General features: G+C 38.4%; 1 protein-coding gene across 1 annotated transcript; it reads left to right on the plus strand.

The window, feature by feature from the left end:
• The first annotated feature begins 897 nt into the window (after positions 1-897).
• On the plus strand, positions 898-9,869 carry FGF20 (fibroblast growth factor 20). Its single transcript, XM_036894322.2, has 3 exons — positions 898-1,410; positions 6,734-6,837; positions 8,673-9,869. The coding sequence occupies exons 1-3, from the start codon at positions 1,125-1,127 to the stop codon at positions 8,916-8,918; spliced, it is 636 nt and encodes a 211-aa protein (XP_036750217.1). The 5' UTR covers positions 898-1,124; the 3' UTR covers positions 8,919-9,869.
• The last annotated feature ends 8,741 nt before the right edge of the window (positions 9,870-18,610 follow it).

Raw genomic sequence — 18,610 nt, forward strand, 5'->3', positions numbered from 1 at the left:
ATAGATACGAGGCAATCATGGTTATATCACGTGCTAAGTCAAGATAAACATTAAAGAGAACCTGGGAAGGGTGTGTGTGTGTGTGTGTGTGTGTGTGTGTGTGTTCCTAACCTAACCTGATTATGTAAAGAAAATCCCCCATCTAAATGATAAAAGAAAAGAGTAATGCTTGTACATTTTATTAGTGTTTTAAAATTAGTGAGTTAAACTGTCAAAGCTTTGGTTTTCCTTTCATCTGTGTCTGGGCAGGTCTAAGCCTCAGGTAACGCCCTTTTCCCTTCTCCATCTCTTACCTTTCTTTGCACCTGTCCACTGCAGGCTCCCAGCAGCTCCCAGAGTCCAATTCTCCTCCTCTTCTCTCCTTTTCCTCCTCCTACCCATCCTGTCCTCCCTCCACCTACCCCCACCGCCCGTCCCTCCCCCTTCCCCTTCTGTGTACCTGCCAAGCAGGGCTCCTTTCCGCAGCGATCTATCACTGCAAAGGAGCTCACATCAAAGGCGGCTGCATAGCAGTCGCTGAGCAGCATCGCGGCCGTTCCAAAGACAACCCCAAAGAAGAGCCTTGATTGCGCCTCCCCGAAGTTGCTGGCTAGCTTTGGCCAAGTGTGAGAATGATTTTTGCTACTGCATGGAGAGAGGAGCTTCAAGGGCCGCTCTTGGTCACTTCCGAAGAGCAAAAACGTGTTGAGAGGAGGCCGGTTTAAGATTTCAAACAGAACCTCCCCAGCGCGCATGAAAGGACTTGATTAGCATATGTCAAGAGGCCCCGCATATATAATTGGTGTGTATGTACACAGGACTCTGATCTGATCAGTTTTCGGAGTTGGAGCCCCAGCCCCCAGCCCCAGCCCCAGCCCCGGTATTGGCTGCGGCAGCTATAGATGTTTCTGCAAAGCCAGCAGCCAGCTCTCACCTACCCAAGGAGAGAAGATCGCTCCAAGACAGTGAAATCTTCCCTGCTATCTCAGTGCAAAGTCCATCCTGCGACCTCACAGGAGTAACCCGGCCTTAACTTTTTGCGCTTGTTTTGCTATAATTTTCCTCCGTTCACCTTCCCATCCCCGTGACACTTTTTACTGGGGTCTTTTGTTTTCTGGACCCTCCGCCTCTCCCTCTGGCCCTCCATGGCTCCCTTAGCCGAAGTCGGGGGCTTCCTGGGCGGCCTGGAGGGCTTGGGCCAGCAGGTGGGCTCGCACTTCCTGCTGCCTCCTGCCGGGGAGAGGCCGCCTCTGCTGGGCGAGCGCCGGGGCGCGGCGGAGCGGGGCGCCCGCGGCGGGCCTGGGACTGCGGAGCTGGCGCACCTGCACGGCATCCTGCGCCGCCGGCAGCTCTACTGCCGCACCGGCTTCCACCTGCAGATCCTGCCCGACGGCAGCGTGCAGGGCACCCGGCAGGACCACAGCCTCTTCGGTACGTACCGGCACCCTGGCACTCCCAGACCCCTGGCTCCTCTTCTTTACCCAGGGCCCTCCCTCCTCGCTGGCCGAGGCTCTCAGGGCTGCGCGGAGCCCCGAGCCTCCCGAACCCATCTGGTGCGGGGTGCTGGCTGGGGCTGACTGGAGGGCCAGCGCCGGAACAGACCGGGCTTTCCCTGCGCGTTTGCCGCCGCGGTTCCTAGCAGGCCAGCTGCCCCAGACTCGGGGCGGGGGAAGAAAGGGTGAGCGCCCCGCATGCACCTGGCTGCCTTGACCTTCCTGTGCCTGAGACTCCAGACCGGCCCTCGGAATTACATCTTTCTCTCACTCCTTACCTCGCAGGCAGGTTTTTTTTTGTTTTGTTTTTTAAAATCCCTGTATTATTTTATCCTACGACCTTTCACAATTCTCCCCGGTATCGTGCACTTAACAAAATAACAGGCAGCACCCTGCGACTTTAAACATGCCCGACTATGTTACGCCGTTTATGCGGCCACGCAGACCGCTCAGACGGTAGCTCTGGAACGGATGAGAGCATTTACGTGTCTACCCAGAGAACCGTGAATGTTCAACACCTGACGTGGTAACAGATGGACTTTGCCCTGGCACGTTAGCTACTGTGGCTCACCTGTAGTTCTCAGGCTCTTAAATTTTTATTTGGGTGAGAAAGAAAGAAAGCAAAAAAAAAAAAGCCTACCCACCTACTGAGCATGCCCAGTGCTTTAGCCAAGATCCTCTGGAAATTCTGAAACCCGAGGGCAAAGATCTTGGTATTGACCATATGTAAGAGAAAATGGGGAAACGAAAGAGGATAGGGGTGGGAACACATAGAGACATGTTTCAGAGTACTTCCAGCAGTGCCTGGGAGCAGAGGGGGTTAAAAGAAAGAAAAACCAAGTGTTTGTTAGGGCAGATTGTTATGACACTAGACTGGGAAATCATAAACTTTCTACTATTAATCCCTAACTTACTGCGTGACTACTAAGTGTCCTTACCTGTCTGAGCCTTAGTTTCCTCATTCTGTACAATGATGGGGTGAACCTAGGTGATAGCTTTAAGATGCTTTCTGGTTCTCACATCCCAGGATCTTCCCTCCATTGCAGAAGTTTTCATTATATTAGAGTTAAGTGGCTAGCACTCTTAAAGGATTTTTATCATCAAACGTGGGACCTCATTAGAGAGATTCATTGCATTTTTAAAAAAGATACCATTTACTTGTCAGCCGCAATGTGAAAGGGTCCAACAAAGGGCCAGCTTTCCTTTCCCTTCCTTTGCATTGTGAGATTCTTTGAGAATCTCATCTCTCAGTGGTGCTATATTATCTTGTCCTTATCCTCTTGTTCTTATACTCTTATTCCTTTTTTGATTGGTAGTACTCATTAAAACTTTGGAGAAGTGTAATCTCAGTTTGAGGGGCATTTGTAACTCTAGATGTAGAAAGGAGCATGTGGTGGTCATTTGGTAGCACTTAAAGGCTTAGAAAATTATCTTTTTAAAACCCATATGTTTGCAGCTTCCACTGATCTCTCCCAAATTCCCACTGACTGTGAGTCAAGAGTGTCATGACCTAGTGGCCAACCTTGGGGTCACTTTTGGACAGTGGTTTCTAAATTAAGGAGGCTGAGATTCTGATTCCAGAGAACTTTGCTAACACCAGGTGGCTCAGTCCTCTTGCCTAAAAGAATTACTGCACTCCATTCATTACAGAAAGGTCCTCCAGCTAAGGGAAAGATTCAGAAATAGACACGAATGTGATAAGGCCTTTAAGTAGAGCAGGTAGAAGTTAAGTTCAGAGTTCGCCTTGTGATTCATAGTGCAGCCTGGGAAATTCAGCCTTTTAAGACACTTGTAATTCTGAAATTTCCCCAGTGACAAGTTGCTTCTGCCACTTGTGTCTTCTTATAAAACTGACCCTATGGGAAGAGATTAGTAAATGTTTATAGACTTGATCACATGCATTAAACTAGTGTTTAAATCCATCCCTTAAGAAATGAATGTTGCTCATCAGCATTACCATTTTACTGGAACAATTCTTTTGCTTAAGTTTTGTAGAATTATTTAGTAATTGCAAAAATGTGACAGCCTGATTTAAGTCACTCTATGGAGGAATGCAATTTATGGAAATAAAGTATATACTTCCACACAAAGGGAAAATAACCCAGATTAGTCTGATAGCCTGAAGGAGTTAACAGTCTCTATGATGCATTGCAGCACATCCTAGTGGCCTTTGATAGTGCAGACATCATAGTTTACTACAAGGGCATGTAGGTGAAAGGAAAGTTCATGTTTAGCATGTATAACATTATACTCTTCTCTTTGTATTTGCCTTCTTTTCCTAGTGTCTCAGTGATTAGTATGAAGTTATCTTGCTGTTTTTCGTTTAAACTTCTTTCTGTGTCATCAAAGTGAGAATTTTGAAAAAGTTTGAGAATGGCTATTTGAGATGTTAAAGTAAATAATGTGTTTGATAATTTCTACTAATTTAGTCATGATTGAATAAAAAATGCAGAGGGCTGTATTTCTGAATTTCAAAACCACATCAATGGAATATAAACTAAAAGGTCCAATGAGGTTAAAATAATCTCCTATCTGAGTTAGCAGTATATGTGTAGTAAATTTTTTCTGCACAGTAGTACAGTAGGAAGATTTTACCTAATACATAAACATGGAATCACTACTTTAAAAAAAGTTTAGCTTGAGATCAAACATATTCCTTTAAAGGCTTTTCCTTTAGTTTCCCCTATTCTCCGTAGATTTGTCTGATGTGGTTGCATTGTGGGTTGACTCACCTGTTTATTATGATTTTTAAAAAGGCTGGCTTTGAAAATGATACCAGAAAGACAAAGTACCTCCTAGTCTTTTTATGGGACACTGGGCATTAGAAAATCTATCTAAAATCTGTGATTACCTCTTAAGGGAAGTTTTTCATGTCTCCTCTTTGTTAAGGAATTAGCTTAGTTGCCACCTCACATTATAAATAAGAAAGACTTGTCAAATCTCATTTAAGAATCAAATGATTACAAATTACTATGTGGTATACTATTTCCTTGAGGAGAAAAAGGATCAGAATTTTAAAAGTGTGGCTAAAATCTTCAAGAGGAATGAACACAAAAAACGCATAACCTTTTTTCCCATCGACCCCTCTGAGCCATTGCAAAAATGATTTATGCCTAGTTCTGAATGAGGTTTCAGATGCTGTTTAAAAAATATGAAACTATTGAATGTAATTATTATTCTGCCAATATATATAATTTCTTGTCTTTCTACAACTACTATTTATTTGATAACAGCAAATCTTAAGATGAGAATTAAAGTATGGGTGGTTTGCCATTTAGTCTTGCAAGAAAAATGGATATAAGATCTGTTATATACTTGGTTTATATGGAAATGAAACATACTGTTCTTGAAAACTGGCTCTATTGTACATTCTAATCAGTTCCTGTTCTTTCAAAGACAAGAGCATCTAAAGTAAATCAGATATTTAAAGAGAATCAAGTTACATGTGAGCCATAGTACAACTTTTCAATTTGAATTTAAAATTCAGTACTTCAAGTAATTATGCATATGACAGTACACCCTAGATGAAATTCCATTAATATATCTTCTTCTGCCAATCATGTTTTGGACCTATATTTTTGTTTCTAACAGGAATCACTCACTAATTAGGTTGGCAGTAAGTTTAATTTTTATTTATTAACTACCTCTGTATTTGGCTATCCTATGGGGTCTGTGTCTTCCTGCTTTATCTTATCTTCTCTCTGCTTCAGGCTCTCAATTAGGGACCCTGATTATTTCAAGCCACTTTTAGACTATTTAGTGGTATATTGTTGCTGTAAGATCCTTGATAGCTCTAGTGTTCTACATGATCTCCTAAAGTTTGAAAGAGCTCATTTGAGCTCTTAAGAATCTATGTTTAGAGCTCAAGAATCTGTGTTTCTGCCAAAGACTGAATTAGGCTCTGGATGGAACAAAGTCCTCCATATAAGCAAATAGCCAGATTTTGGACTTTCCCTTGGCTTTGGGAACATCACGTGTCCAAACAGGAACTTGTACAATAAATCAAGACATGACTTAAGAGCAAGAATCAAGCTGAATGGTACACATTTATACTGTTTATAGAGCTTAAGAGGGAGTGAAGGGGTGAAGGTAGAAAGCTCTTGAGGAAAGCAGTTCCAAGCATAGAAAGTATGTCTGGACACTTTTGCAGCAGAGTCTAAAGGGAAGAACAAGACAAAGATATTAGTCCAAAGGCTAGTGTGTCCACAGTAAAGGAGTCATGTAGAGGGAAGCATTTTCTTTTTAAACTATGGTGTATAGTTTATTAGTGGAACGTTTTCTATACTAGTCCTGTTGATAAATGAAAATAATTCTAGAAAGTTACTGATAGCAAAATCTACTTGCATGGTAAATTCTTGGTATTTGGCTATCACATTTAATGAATTATAAAGTCCTTTTACTGCTTTGAACTGTAAGTTTATTTTTAAGAATGATGTAACTGGAAACAGCATATTATGTAATATTTAAAGTTTTGAATCTACTATATTGTCCTCAAGAAGTAGAAACATTGGGTTAAGGCTCAGGAGATGTGAGTTCAACTTAGCAGTTCCATTCATTTGAAATGTCGTGTCCTTTGGCAAGTCAGTGAACCTCTTTGAGCCTCAGTTTCTCTTTATGTAAAGTAAGGATAATATCTTCCATACCTATCATTGGGGGTTGTTTTTTGAGGAACAAATAGAAAATATAAGTAGAAGTCCTTTATAAACTATAAAGCGCAGATGTACCCATTATTGTATACTGGCTGCTGCTCGAAAAAGATTGACTTGGTTCACAGTAAGCGAACGAAAACAAAACAATTAATAGAACTACAATTAACTAATGGAATCACAGAAAACTAAAAACACCTCTCCTAGGTACTGATTTATATAGTCATAGCTTCTATTTGTTGAATGCCAAATGCATTAGTCCTTCCCATTCTCCTGTAGGGAGGTATTTCACTGATTTGCACATGAGGAAATTGAAGTTGGAAGAAGACAAATAGTTGCAGAGTGGGACTAACCAGTAAGTTACTGAACTGGAATTCAAAATCAGGTCAGTCTGGTTTAAGGTTTTACACCCTTAACATTATACCATGATAGGCGGTTTTTTTCTTTTAATCTGGAAAATCAGAGGATCATCTTAATAACAATTATACAGCACTTTGCAGTTTACAGAGGACTTCTACCTACATCACTATATTTAGCAATATTGGTCTACGACTATTTGGAAGATTTTCATTAGTCATTAATAAATACAAATCATTATTTTGTCTATTAATTTAGGTATCCTGGAATTCATCAGCGTGGCAGTAGGACTGGTCAGTATTAGAGGTGTGGACAGTGGTCTTTACCTTGGAATGAATGACAAAGGAGAACTCTATGGATCGGTATGTATTTTTTAAAACTTTGTCATTTTTAAAATGATGACTATCCATCTTATAAGTGAAACATCTACCAATAAAGCATATCCAAAGAAATATATAAAAACATAACACATACACATAGACATCAAAAATCAATATCCTCATACACTTCCATGTGTCTGGGCAATAGTGTAAACTTCCCAGTTTCACTTTTTAAACCCCAAACCTTAATTGCTTTCAGCTTGATCATTCTTCCTGTCTGGGTCTTTCTACCTTTCTCCATATTTTGATCATTCCTACCAAAGATAGAAAAATGAGAGCATGTTCTTGCCATGTTAAATTCTTTTAATCACTTTTACACTCATTTGTTGTCAAATTTCTCTACCCATTATCACCTTCCATAGCTGCATATATACCACTTACTTGCTGACTTTTATGTAAGGAAATGAGTGAATGAAATCTGTGGGCAACAACAGAAAATGGTAACCACGCTGGTTCAACCATATCTGCAGTCTTGATAGTTGTAGCAGCCACAAGCTCAGTCAGAGTTGCCTTGGGCAATTTTTAACACACAACTGAGGATAAGTGCATATTTGTGGGTCTATATAAATGTTTTAAATATGGGGCTTAAAGTAAACTTTTCAGGTTAATATTTCATCAGTAGAAGTATATTTTTTACAACAAAACAACAAGCATAATGCAAGAATTAGAGTAACAGGATAATATAAAACTGCACTTGCAGTACAATACAGATTTTTCTCTTTTACTGGTAACATTTGTTCATAGTTGCTTATGCAATTTTAAGAAAATTGGTTAGGTATAAATGTGTGCCACTCTTCCCCACCCATCCTCTCATAAGGAATCCCTTCTTGAAGTCGATCCCTGTAACCTTTCTAAGGAGAATTTAGTTTTTATAATTGAGCAGGTGACATTATCTGGTCCCTTTTTTCTTAAAATTTCAATTGAGATTCTATATAACAATATACTGTTACAATCTCAACAAACACTGAGAAATGTTAGATATAATACTTTAACCAATAGAATAATATTAGTTCTTTGTATGAGGCAAAACTTATCCTTTCCAGGCTTTCTGTCAGTTCTGAAGAAAGAGAAATAATGCACTGTGTAATAGTCATAAGGGTGAAATTACAATTGAAAGAGAAAAACAAGCATAAAGTCTTCCTTCTTCAAATATGAAAAACACTGGTGTTTTTCATATATAGAGAAACAATTTTTTTAATATATTAGAAAAACAGTGGTGGTCTATCCCTTAGGATAATATACATTCCACCTTGAGAAGACAAGAAATCACTAGGCTTTTACTGCATATACCTAATAGTAACGTAAAGTTAATCATGGAGAATGTATCATCCAACAATTAATAGATTCATAAACAGAGGATATAAGATTGGAGTAAGGATCTTGAATTAAGAATTTGGTTATTAGCAAGATCTTGAAATGTTTCAAGATGGTAGTAGAGAACTTTGCATCTCTGCAGAGCATTGGCATCAAATGATGGAACAAGACCAAGAACAGGCCTGTGTGGTAGTGATGGTAGTAGGAGGGAGATAAAATGGAGCATGGGAAAATTCAGATATTTAATAAGAATTCGAAAATAAAATGGAGAATTGACATTTTACTTTAAGTTCTTTGAATTAAAGTGCTGCATGAAGTCACAGGGAAGAAAGAATTCCAGATAACATAAAAACTAAAACAAAATAAAGCAAAAACAATCAAACCTTTCTCCTTGTTTGGCAAAGATATAGTTGTAGGCAAAGAAATAAAGATATATGATTGAGACTTTTGAAGGAAATTCTCTCAAAGGTCTTTGTTTTAATGGCAGTTATCTTTTGTTTTAGGAGAAACTGACTTCTGAATGCATCTTCAGGGAGCAATTTGAAGAGAACTGGTATAATACATACTCATCCAACATATATAAACACGGAGACACTGGCCGCAGGTATTTTGTGGCGCTTAACAAAGACGGAACCCCGAGAGATGGTGCCAGGTCCAAAAGACATCAGAAATTCACACACTTCCTGCCTAGACCAGTGGATCCAGAAAGAGTTCCTGAATTGTACAAGGACATACTGATGCAAAGTTGAAGTGTCATGTCTTTACTGAAGAAGGAAACTGCAACCGTCACACTTCCCGTCATAAAATAATAACCCAGGAAGACACGCAGGATGTTACAGTCTATTTTCCACTGGGAGACTGAATTTGGAAAGACTATTGAGAACAAACCAAGAAATTTTGATGTGAAGCAGATCTTCTCATTATAAGTGGATTAAGTTCCCTTAGGGACATGGGCTGAATCCTTACTAGTAGACTGAAGCTGGAAATCTGTTAAACTGTGGCTAATGGAAACCCCACCAAGTTTGCTGCTGGTCCCTCACCTTTTTTGGATTATGTTTACTTTAAAAGCTACATTAAAAATAGATACTTCATGTTGAAGAAATGGATTGACATAGTTGGCCAAGATTACTGTTACATAAATTCTGAGGACCTTGTAGGATTTGGCAGTTGGTGGCATTATATGTAAAAAAACCTGGGTGAATTTTGGACCATGAAACATGCCATACCAAGATGGAACATTTTTTTAAAGGATGGACCTATTTATACATTTTCAATTTGCAAGTATTTATTATATATATTTATTTATTAAAGAGTTTATTTTTTACTGGTATATGAAGATAATACAAAGAGAAAAAGAACAAAAAATTCTTGATTGTGCCATTACTTTGTTGTGATGTCTTGGGCTGTAAGGAAGACATCCTTATTGCAACACACTAAACATAGGATAAGATCTTGACTTTCTTTTTAAAAGTAAAAATATAGCATAGATTATATTTTTTTGCAGTTACCTTCTAAATGTAACCTTGGTTCCTTTGGCCTGGAAAAATACTTTGTCAATTTGAATTGAATTCAATACACATTCAAAAGGGAATTAAACGTTTTTATTTTATGTTTTGGTTTCATTCCTTTTTAAGTGAAAATTATCCTACTTATATAACATATTTTCTAAGTGACAAAATTCTAATCTCCCTAGAGAAAACCTTTGGTATTTAGAGAAATTCTAATGTTGAAAATTACAAAACATTATAGGCAATTTAGGCTTATTTGTTTTCTGGATTCAGTGTGGCAAAGACCATTTCTTTGACCCACTATGATCACAGGAAGAGTCTGTATGGCACCTTCATTAAAAATGGTAAAGCCCCATCTACCTGAGTCTGTCCTCTCTTCCATTATATCTCCTATTTAGTCATTTGTTCATTAAATATTCATTAAAGCCTACCATACAGAAGATATTGTTGGCACTAAGAACAATGTGGTGATCAAGATAGAGGTGGGTCCTGCATCAAGAGCTTAATGTCTAGGAGAAGAAACATAATAAACAGGCAAACGAACAAATAAATACTGTAACTGCAAATTGTGATATGCATTATAAGGAAAAGTTCAGGCACAGAAATAGAGCACATTTACGTAAGAGGAGTCAGAGAAAGCTCCTCTGAGGAGGTGACATTTGTAATGGGCCTTAAAGGATACGAAGGAGATCTCAAGGCAAGGCTAAGAGAGTAAAAGCCTAGTAGGAAGAGGAAATAGGGAGCCTCCAGTCCCTAAGGCAAGGAAGGGCTTTATGGCTGGAGGCTCGTGAACAGTTGGAAGAATGGCACAGGTATGTGTAGAAAGCTGTGCAAATACAAATCTTGTAGGTTCTTAAAAGGGCTTTCCGAGGTTTTATTTGCTCCTGCCCGGCAATTGTCAATGTCACCATGCTTAGACATAGCATCATTGCTGAGGCTGTGGTAACAATAATGGTAACAGCTCCCACCTCTTCCCAGCCTGCAAGGCTTGGTAACACAGATTGCTGGGCCCAAGACCCAGCGTTGTGATGTGTAGGTCTGGGGTAGGCTCTGAACATTTGAATTCTTAACAGGTACCCAGGTATGTGGATGAGGTTGGTCTGGAGACCACACTTTGAAGACCACTAGTCTAGACCAGTGTTTCTCAAATGTTAAGGTACATACAGAATCACCTGGGGATCTTGTTAAATGATGGATCTGTTAAATGTCTGGTCTGGGTACAAGGAGGTCCTGTGATTCTGCATCTCTAATAAAGTCCAAGGTGATTCTTAATACTGCTGGACCACAGACCACACTTTGAATGGCAAGACTGACTGTTGCTTTAATGCTATCTGGAGTTACTCCTATTAGTTCATCCTCTTATTACTGAATTAATGGTGGTGTATGGGGTGAGGGCTGGGAGTTGAACATATAATTTTAATAAAGTTACATGGGAATGTGTATGTTGGAAGAGGAATTGTACACTTGAGCATACAGGGTAAGAGTGAAATAGAGAAATGTTTCAACTCAAAACCTCTTGGTTTTATGATTGTAAAATGTAACAGTATAAAATAGTTTAGCAGTAATACTTTAATAATCTTCAGAATCAAATAATTCCTAGTTTTACAAATAAAATAAAATAATTTTACAAATAAAATAATTCCTATTTATACAAATAAAATTAAAGAACTATTTTTGGTTCAATAATACCTATGTTTAAAATATGAGTCCCAAAGCAAACATTATGTAAGCCTTTGAAGTCTTTTGCAAAATGATGCTGGTGTCTAAACTTGTAACTGTGGAGGAAGTCTTATAAATTTAAAAAGACAATACACTGCCAAAATAGCCTGCAATACTGTTACCAACCAAAACTTTTTCTTTGTTTAAGATAAGACAGGAATAGAGGTTTAACTTTTCAAAAATTGTGATTGGTGCTTGTAGCAATTTGAGATACGATATGATTAAAGTAATGGCTTTATAGACTTTCAGAAAACTAGGAAGTCACTATGTCTTAGAATAAACCTAATATGTATTTTCATTTTATTTATATATTGGTATGTCTTCATATGTCAGAGAAACAATTTGCATCAGCTGAATTTGTACTATTTAAAGAAATGACCTATTAGGTATCTGAATAGATTTTATGTCATACGCCTGAATGGAAGTAGTATGTGAACATATTAATTCCTATGTGGAAGGATAAGAATAATTGGGCTTATAATCAAACAATATTTTGAAAATAATTTATTATATCCTCAGAATGCTTGAGGAATATCTCACCCATTACTCATCCTCTTCGCTTATTTTAATTTTCTTTCATTTTTAAATGTTCTATTAACAATCACATATTAACTTACATTTCCATTCCTTCTTGCTTAGAATATTAACTATCAATTGCTAAATTTCCCCACATTTTCTGCAATGATAAGAGAAATCCAAGTACATGGTGGGATGGGGGGGTGTTATCTCTTGGTGTGCCAATTTCAAAGAGTTTGGTTTTCAGTTAAATGCAATGTCAAAATAATTCAGGAATTTAAAGCTATTGATCATTTGTGAGATTATAGATCTATCATCAACTTAATATACAAAAGTTAGAGATCCATTCAGGCTATCATATTTATAATATGGAAATTGCCAGTTTTGTGAATAAACTAATGATCAGAAATATTATATATATTTATGTAAATATATAAATATATTTATATTTATATTTTTAAAAGATGTATATATCTCAAAGCTCTGAACTTTGACTTCAATACATAACTTTTTATTTCTAATGATAAAATTTTAAATGCTTTTACATATTATTGGTTAGTGAGGAATTAGTACATCAAATAACTCCTGTGTGGTTCAATGTATGCTGCTTCTACTAGTAAAAATAATTTTAGGACATCCAAGTACTACTAAATTAGAGTATTTTGGTTAATAGTATAGTGTTGGTTGGTGTCATTAATTCAGTGCATGTAATTCCTTGACCCAAAGTTAGAATTTCTCAGTCTCTCCCTACTGACAGAGAAGGGGTCTAGTATGACACTCTAGGTCTTTAGAATAAACCTAATATTTTTATAGAACCTGTAGTTAACATTATTGTAAGGTTCCTAAATGAGCCTACTAACCAAATCTGCTGTGGACCAGCAGTGTACACTGGGGTAGCATGAAAGAAGTTGAAGTGAGGAGGTAGATACATATTTAATATAATTGATTGAACATTTCACTTCTGGTGAATAGAACAATTCTACAGGTCACACCTGCACATTTAAGCTTTTTTTTAAACAGTTATCTTTTATTTACATTGTTGGAAATGTGTAAATAATAATGTGGAAAAGAAGGACTTGGTAGTGTTTATACCTAGTACCAGTTTGCTTTCCAGTATGGCCGTACAAAGTATGCAACATAATTTACTTTAAAACACATACTTTTATCTAAGTACGTTAGGGCAAGTTTCATTGTTCCTGTGGTTATTTGTTTGTAACACAACTTCAGTTCTTTGGGCACACATTTTGCACAGTCTGACTCATTAGCGTGGCCATTGTTTGACTAGTTTCAACTGAGTTTTGCAAGAGAATTAAGCCAGGGACATATCTGATGTCATCTTAGATGTATAGAGCACAAGTTAATGTATTATATATGCTGGATCTCTTTGGGCTTAATTCTTTGAGGAATCCTGTTGAGAGTCTGTTGTGAGGTTGGCTATAGTATTATTACATTGGCCCCTTCTCTTAACAAAATTAATTGTTTGACACAGGGACCAAACATGTTACTACAATTCTATTCCAGCTTAATAAAAATTTTTAATATTTGAGTAGTGCCAGAGTAATCTGGGTATGATGTCAAAGCCAACCAGATGTAAGATTCTGTGGTCTCCCCTATTTCACATCCTTCATATTTCTGTCCCAAAGGCCTCATCAAGCTGTAGAGGAATGTTCTACTTGCACGGCACAGGTACATTGCCTTGGACTTGTGGCCACAAACACTAGCTGAGTATTCTTCCCAGTAAACAGAAACACTTCATTTACTTTGTTGTGCAGCTGCAAGTGTTCTCCTGTTCTTTTTAATCCTGTGGATACATTAAATCACCCAGAGACAATGTTAGATTGTACTTAAATCAACTTTCATTAGACTCCATTAGGTTTTCTAGTTGCTAAAATAGAACAAATCGATCTCTTTCCTGGTTGAGAGTCTTGCCACAGGTCCCAGCCATTGCCCTGACCAAAACATGATTGGATGCAATTAATACTTTGAGACTAAGGCTTTTCTCTGTAGAAGAGGAGGAAACTGAAATGTCTATCAGCACCAAAGGGACCATGACAACTGGTTAAATGTTTCCATATATGCCTAATTTAGCCATACTTCTCATTAGAGTAAGTAATCTCACATTCAGGCCCCCAAGATGCAGTTGACTGGGACAAGATGGGTGTAGTGAGGTTGTATCCTAGTCTTGCTAGTACTAACCATCAACAGGGGAAAGAAAGTACACTAGAAAAGAAAAAGAAGTGGGGAAAAAAACCAAAGGTCTCTTCGTTTTCAAAGATTTCTGAATTTTAAATTAAAGTTTCCCTAGCTCTGTTTGTCAAAATAATATTTCTTGGCTCCTCAGACACAAAAGTTCCCTGTATGATTTAATTTCTAGGGGGTTCACATGTATCTTACCACCCATTTGATCAAAAGGAGTTTGAATATTTATTTTAACATTTCTGGCAGCCAGAAATGCATATCTGTCTTCATTTCATCAAGTTTTCCTCCAATATGGTTAAAATATAAGAAAATAGAATTCTACATACAAGTGTTTTATTTTTTAACCAACTCATGTCCCCCCCACCCCCACCGCCCAATGTAATGTATTCTTTGTCCCAATTCAGTAAATAAATCAGCACACTTCTGTTTTCTCTATGGTGCTTTATTTGCACCAGATAACTTCATGGAGGTGGATATGGCCAGGTATGTGTGAGGTTCTAGCATATTTACTGACCAGGCTGTTACCTTATCTCATTTTCCATGGGGCATGAATTATGGGAAGTGATGCAGTGATGGGAGCAATTATTGAGAAGGTAAGTTGTTACCTTGAGAAGGACTTTACCTCCAGTCATATTGTTTGACCCCAAACTGGGGTTTGGGTGGCTGCCACATCTAGTATGTGAAAGTAATAGTCTTAGAGGTATGAGACTGAAGAGTGCAGGGGTCAAGGAAAGTGTTTCTGAGAAGCAGCAGTCTACCTGGGGAACTACTGCAGGGCCCTCGCAAAGCGCTGGCCTCCAGCACGCCGCACACTTCTGTGAAGGGCGTCACTCTCTCCTGATTATGCTGCTTCCACTAGCAATAGCTGTTTCACTTGCCCATTTTTCCTTGTGTGTCCTTGGGTGTCAGATACAATAAAATTCATACTGGGAGCAAAAAGGATTTAATGTTCTCTCTTCAGGTTGCTCTGTTTTAGCTAGGGCCCAGTAAGTGACTGGCAACTGGTTTTCAAAACAAGTACATGACTTTGATGGACATGACATCTTTGTTATCTTCTTAGGGACACACCAATGATTCCATGTCAAAAGATCCCTGGACAGTCCCCTGGAGAGTCTTGTCTTGGTTATATGGGCTGAGAGGTTAGAAAGTTGCCTGTGTAAATAATAGGGAACCTGCCACCCAGCAAGCCGTCTATCTAATCTAATGATGGCAGTGCCACATAAAACCTGGGTGTGTCAAAGTCCATACATGGTACTAACTTTCTTTGCATTCTGTTTAGTGATATGGATTTCAAGGACAAAATTTTTGTCCCATTCAATGCACAATTTATTTGTTCCAAATAACAGTACTTCTGGAAAAGTTACTATGTGGTGAGGGGTCCTTAAATTTCTTTTCTTCTGTTAAATTTCCCTATCATTTTTCATCACCAAACTAATAAGGGAAGACAGAGTCTCAGATACAATTATTTCCGACTTCTACTCAATTTACCATCTATAATGTGCATACGTTTATTTGAATTAGGGAAGGGGACACCTGTTTAAATTTTACCTTATTAGATTATAACATATTGCAAGCGGATTTATCCCTAGAGTATTATAAATGTACAATTCTGGCCAAATGAAGGCAAATGACATCGGTGACCAAAATTAAGAATGCATTTGCTACATCAGTGACCACAGATCACTGAAAGGTTGATTTAATGTCTATCTCTGTTTTGAGTAGTAGTCAAACCAGGGAGTTAAAGGGTAAGTGGTGTAAGGGGCTATTCTCAGTTCCATCAACACCGCATTCTGTCGTTTGGTATAGCCCTACTGCACCTTGGTACTACTGCATATTTGCAGCTGTGGTATTATAGGGTTCCCTGTGGTATTACCTAGAGGTTCCCTTGTGGCATGCCCAATTGTTGGGGTCCTACTCTTCAACCTTTCAAAAGCTGTTTCCATCTCTTGAATTGCAGTAAATCCCTTGCCATTACATACTTAAGGAAAGGAGATACCATCCCGGGAAAACCTCTCTGGATCTGTGTCCAGCAATTATCACCACCTGTCACAACCCGGAGACCTCAGCTACTTTCTCCTCCTTATCCTTCAATAGTCAAAATAATTTCTCTCCTTATGTTCGAGTTTCCCAGATTCATGTTGTCTTTGATCTTGTCTCTAAAAGCCCCTGAGGTTCTTGAATATTCTTCTTTGTTCAACACAGGTCACAGGGTTTAGCGTCTCTCCAGGCAGATCTAATGTTTTAATGGGTCTCCATGGAAAGGACTTTGGGGCACACTGCCCTTCATTTTGTGGGACTGGGCCTGTTCTCCAGACTTCAGGGCCCAGCTTCTGCAGTGAGGAGAGATCAGAAGAAATCAAAGGAAATGCTTTGGAAGTTGTCCTTTGTTTTTCATGTGTGGGGAGTTGAGCCTGAAGATTTACAAAGTCCTGGCTGCGGTGTTCCCTCTCTTGGCTCAGCTCCTGGTGATTTTGAAGTGGCTTGTTGCTCTCCGCGTGGAGGCTGCCAAGGCTGTTTCCATGGCTGCGGTGCCTGCACGATTAGCTGATTTTGTGTCCTGTTTTCTGAATCTTACCAGTTTGCCAGTGCTCCTCTTACCAGCTGGGGGGATGATACCCCAAATCTAATGACCTGTTGTCTTAGTCCACAGGGAAATCGTTGTGCAGACAGCGGGTCCAATCCGAATCTAAATCTTTTCCATTAGCCAGTTCTCAGCAATTCCCATGATATCCATGCTTCCATTAAAAGCATTTGGAAGGGTAAAAACATAACCCTTTGGAAGAGACTTAAGATGCCAATTTCCTTGAATCTCAGTATGAACATAATCATCTGGGTTGTTGGGTTCACCTATTCTGCCCAACAGGACAGTAGCTATTGGAAGTTCTTCCTTTCTAATCTTCTTATCTATTGCTTATCAGTTTTACAGGACCAGGGTTGCTCCACTGCTCCCTGCAAATCAGCTCATCTTGGTTTCAGTGCTGTCCGTACGCGTAGAAATAAAGCATTAATTTCAATGAGGGTGTTTTCTCTCACATATTGTATTTGCTACCTCTCTCTCTCTTTTTTTTTTGAGATTTGACAGATGTGTATATGTATGTAACCATTACTCATATCAAGATATCAAACATTCTCACTAATTTATTTTTTTCCCTTTCACCTATTTCACTCTCTTACACTCCTCCCCTATGTCAACTACCGCTCTGTTCTCTGTGATTATGTTATGAACATATGTTTTTGATTCCCTTGGGTAAATATCAAGGAGTGGAATTGATGAGTTAAGACCACCAGTTCCATTTTCTTGTTAATACTTAGTGTGAATTGTCTTGCCAATACCTGATATCTTTTAGTTTTAGAATGCTAATGATGTGAAGAAATCTCATGTAGCTTTAATATGAATTTTTATGTACTTAATTAAATTCCCTGATGACTAATAATGTTAAATGTATTTTCACGAGCTTATTTGCCATCTGTATATTTCTTCAGTAAAGCATCAGTTCAGATGTCTTACCCATAATTATTGGGTTATTTAACTCACTATTACAGAGTTGCAAAAGCACTTCACATATTTTCGGTAGAAATCCTTTTAAAATATGTATTTTGCAAATATTTTCTCCCAGTCTGTGGTTTATCTTTTGTTACATTAACAGGGTCTTTTGATAAGCAGAAATTTTAAATTTTGATGAAGTCCCATTTATGACTTTTAAAATTCATGCTATTTATTTTGTATCTAAGAAATCTTTGCGAAACGCAAGTCACTGAGAGTTTCTCCTTGCTTTCTTCTTGAAATATTTATAGTTTTAACTCTTATATTTGGATCTATGATCCATATTGAGATTATTTTTACTTGTGAAATTAAAAAATTTAAAAAATATGTATGAGGTAAATTATCCATGCATATCAGCTAAGATATTTGAGAATTTATTTACACACCACTTCACTTACAATAGGGCTACAAGCATAAACCCAAGAGTAGTTTTAAAATATATACTTGTATAGATTAATGAAATTGTCCTGAGATATTAATATACTCTGGGGCCTCCCATGGCTCACTCTTTGCCCTGAGACTCATTCAGAAAATTCAGGGTTTTTAAAGACCCTGAGATGGAGCTTGGAGAACAAATATTTATTAGCCAGTGCCCTTTGGATCAACAATTGTGGAGAAAAGGCAAGTAAGTAAGAATGGCCAGGAGAAGTTGAGTGGTGATGTAGACACAATGTCAGACTTGGCCATCTTGAGCTCAGGAGCTAAAATGGCCCTAACTCACCGGGACAGGTTGGTTGAAATTTTTACTCATTCTTGGATCAGATGGTGGATGTGGGCCACCACAGGAAGTGGGGCTCTTCTTCCCCAATGCAATCAAGGCAATTCCTGAAAGGCAGGCAGCACCTGAGCGGTTGGGGCAATCAATCCATTCTTGCAAAGGTGTGTAGACAATGAGTCTCCATGTCCATACAATCTGCTCACTTGTTGCTCAGATCCACATTTTCATGAATGTGAT

The sequence above is a fragment of the Manis pentadactyla genome, chromosome 7, assembly GCF_030020395.1.
Source record: "Manis pentadactyla isolate mManPen7 chromosome 7, mManPen7.hap1, whole genome shotgun sequence".
NCBI lineage: Eukaryota > Metazoa > Chordata > Mammalia > Pholidota > Manidae > Manis > Manis pentadactyla.

Bases quoted from the DNA above. Each gene is read 5' to 3' on its own strand.
- FGF20 (XM_036894322.2), top strand. From the start codon at position 1,125: ATGGCTCCCTTAGCCGAAGTCGGGGGCTTCCTGGGCGGCCTGGAGGGC. The intron at 1,411-6,733 runs GTACGTACCGGC...CTATTAATTTAG, and splicing joins GCAGGACCACAGCCTCTTCG to GTATCCTGGAATTCATCAGC. The intron at 6,838-8,672 runs GTATGTATTTTT...CTTTTGTTTTAG, and splicing joins AAGGAGAACTCTATGGATCG to GAGAAACTGACTTCTGAATG.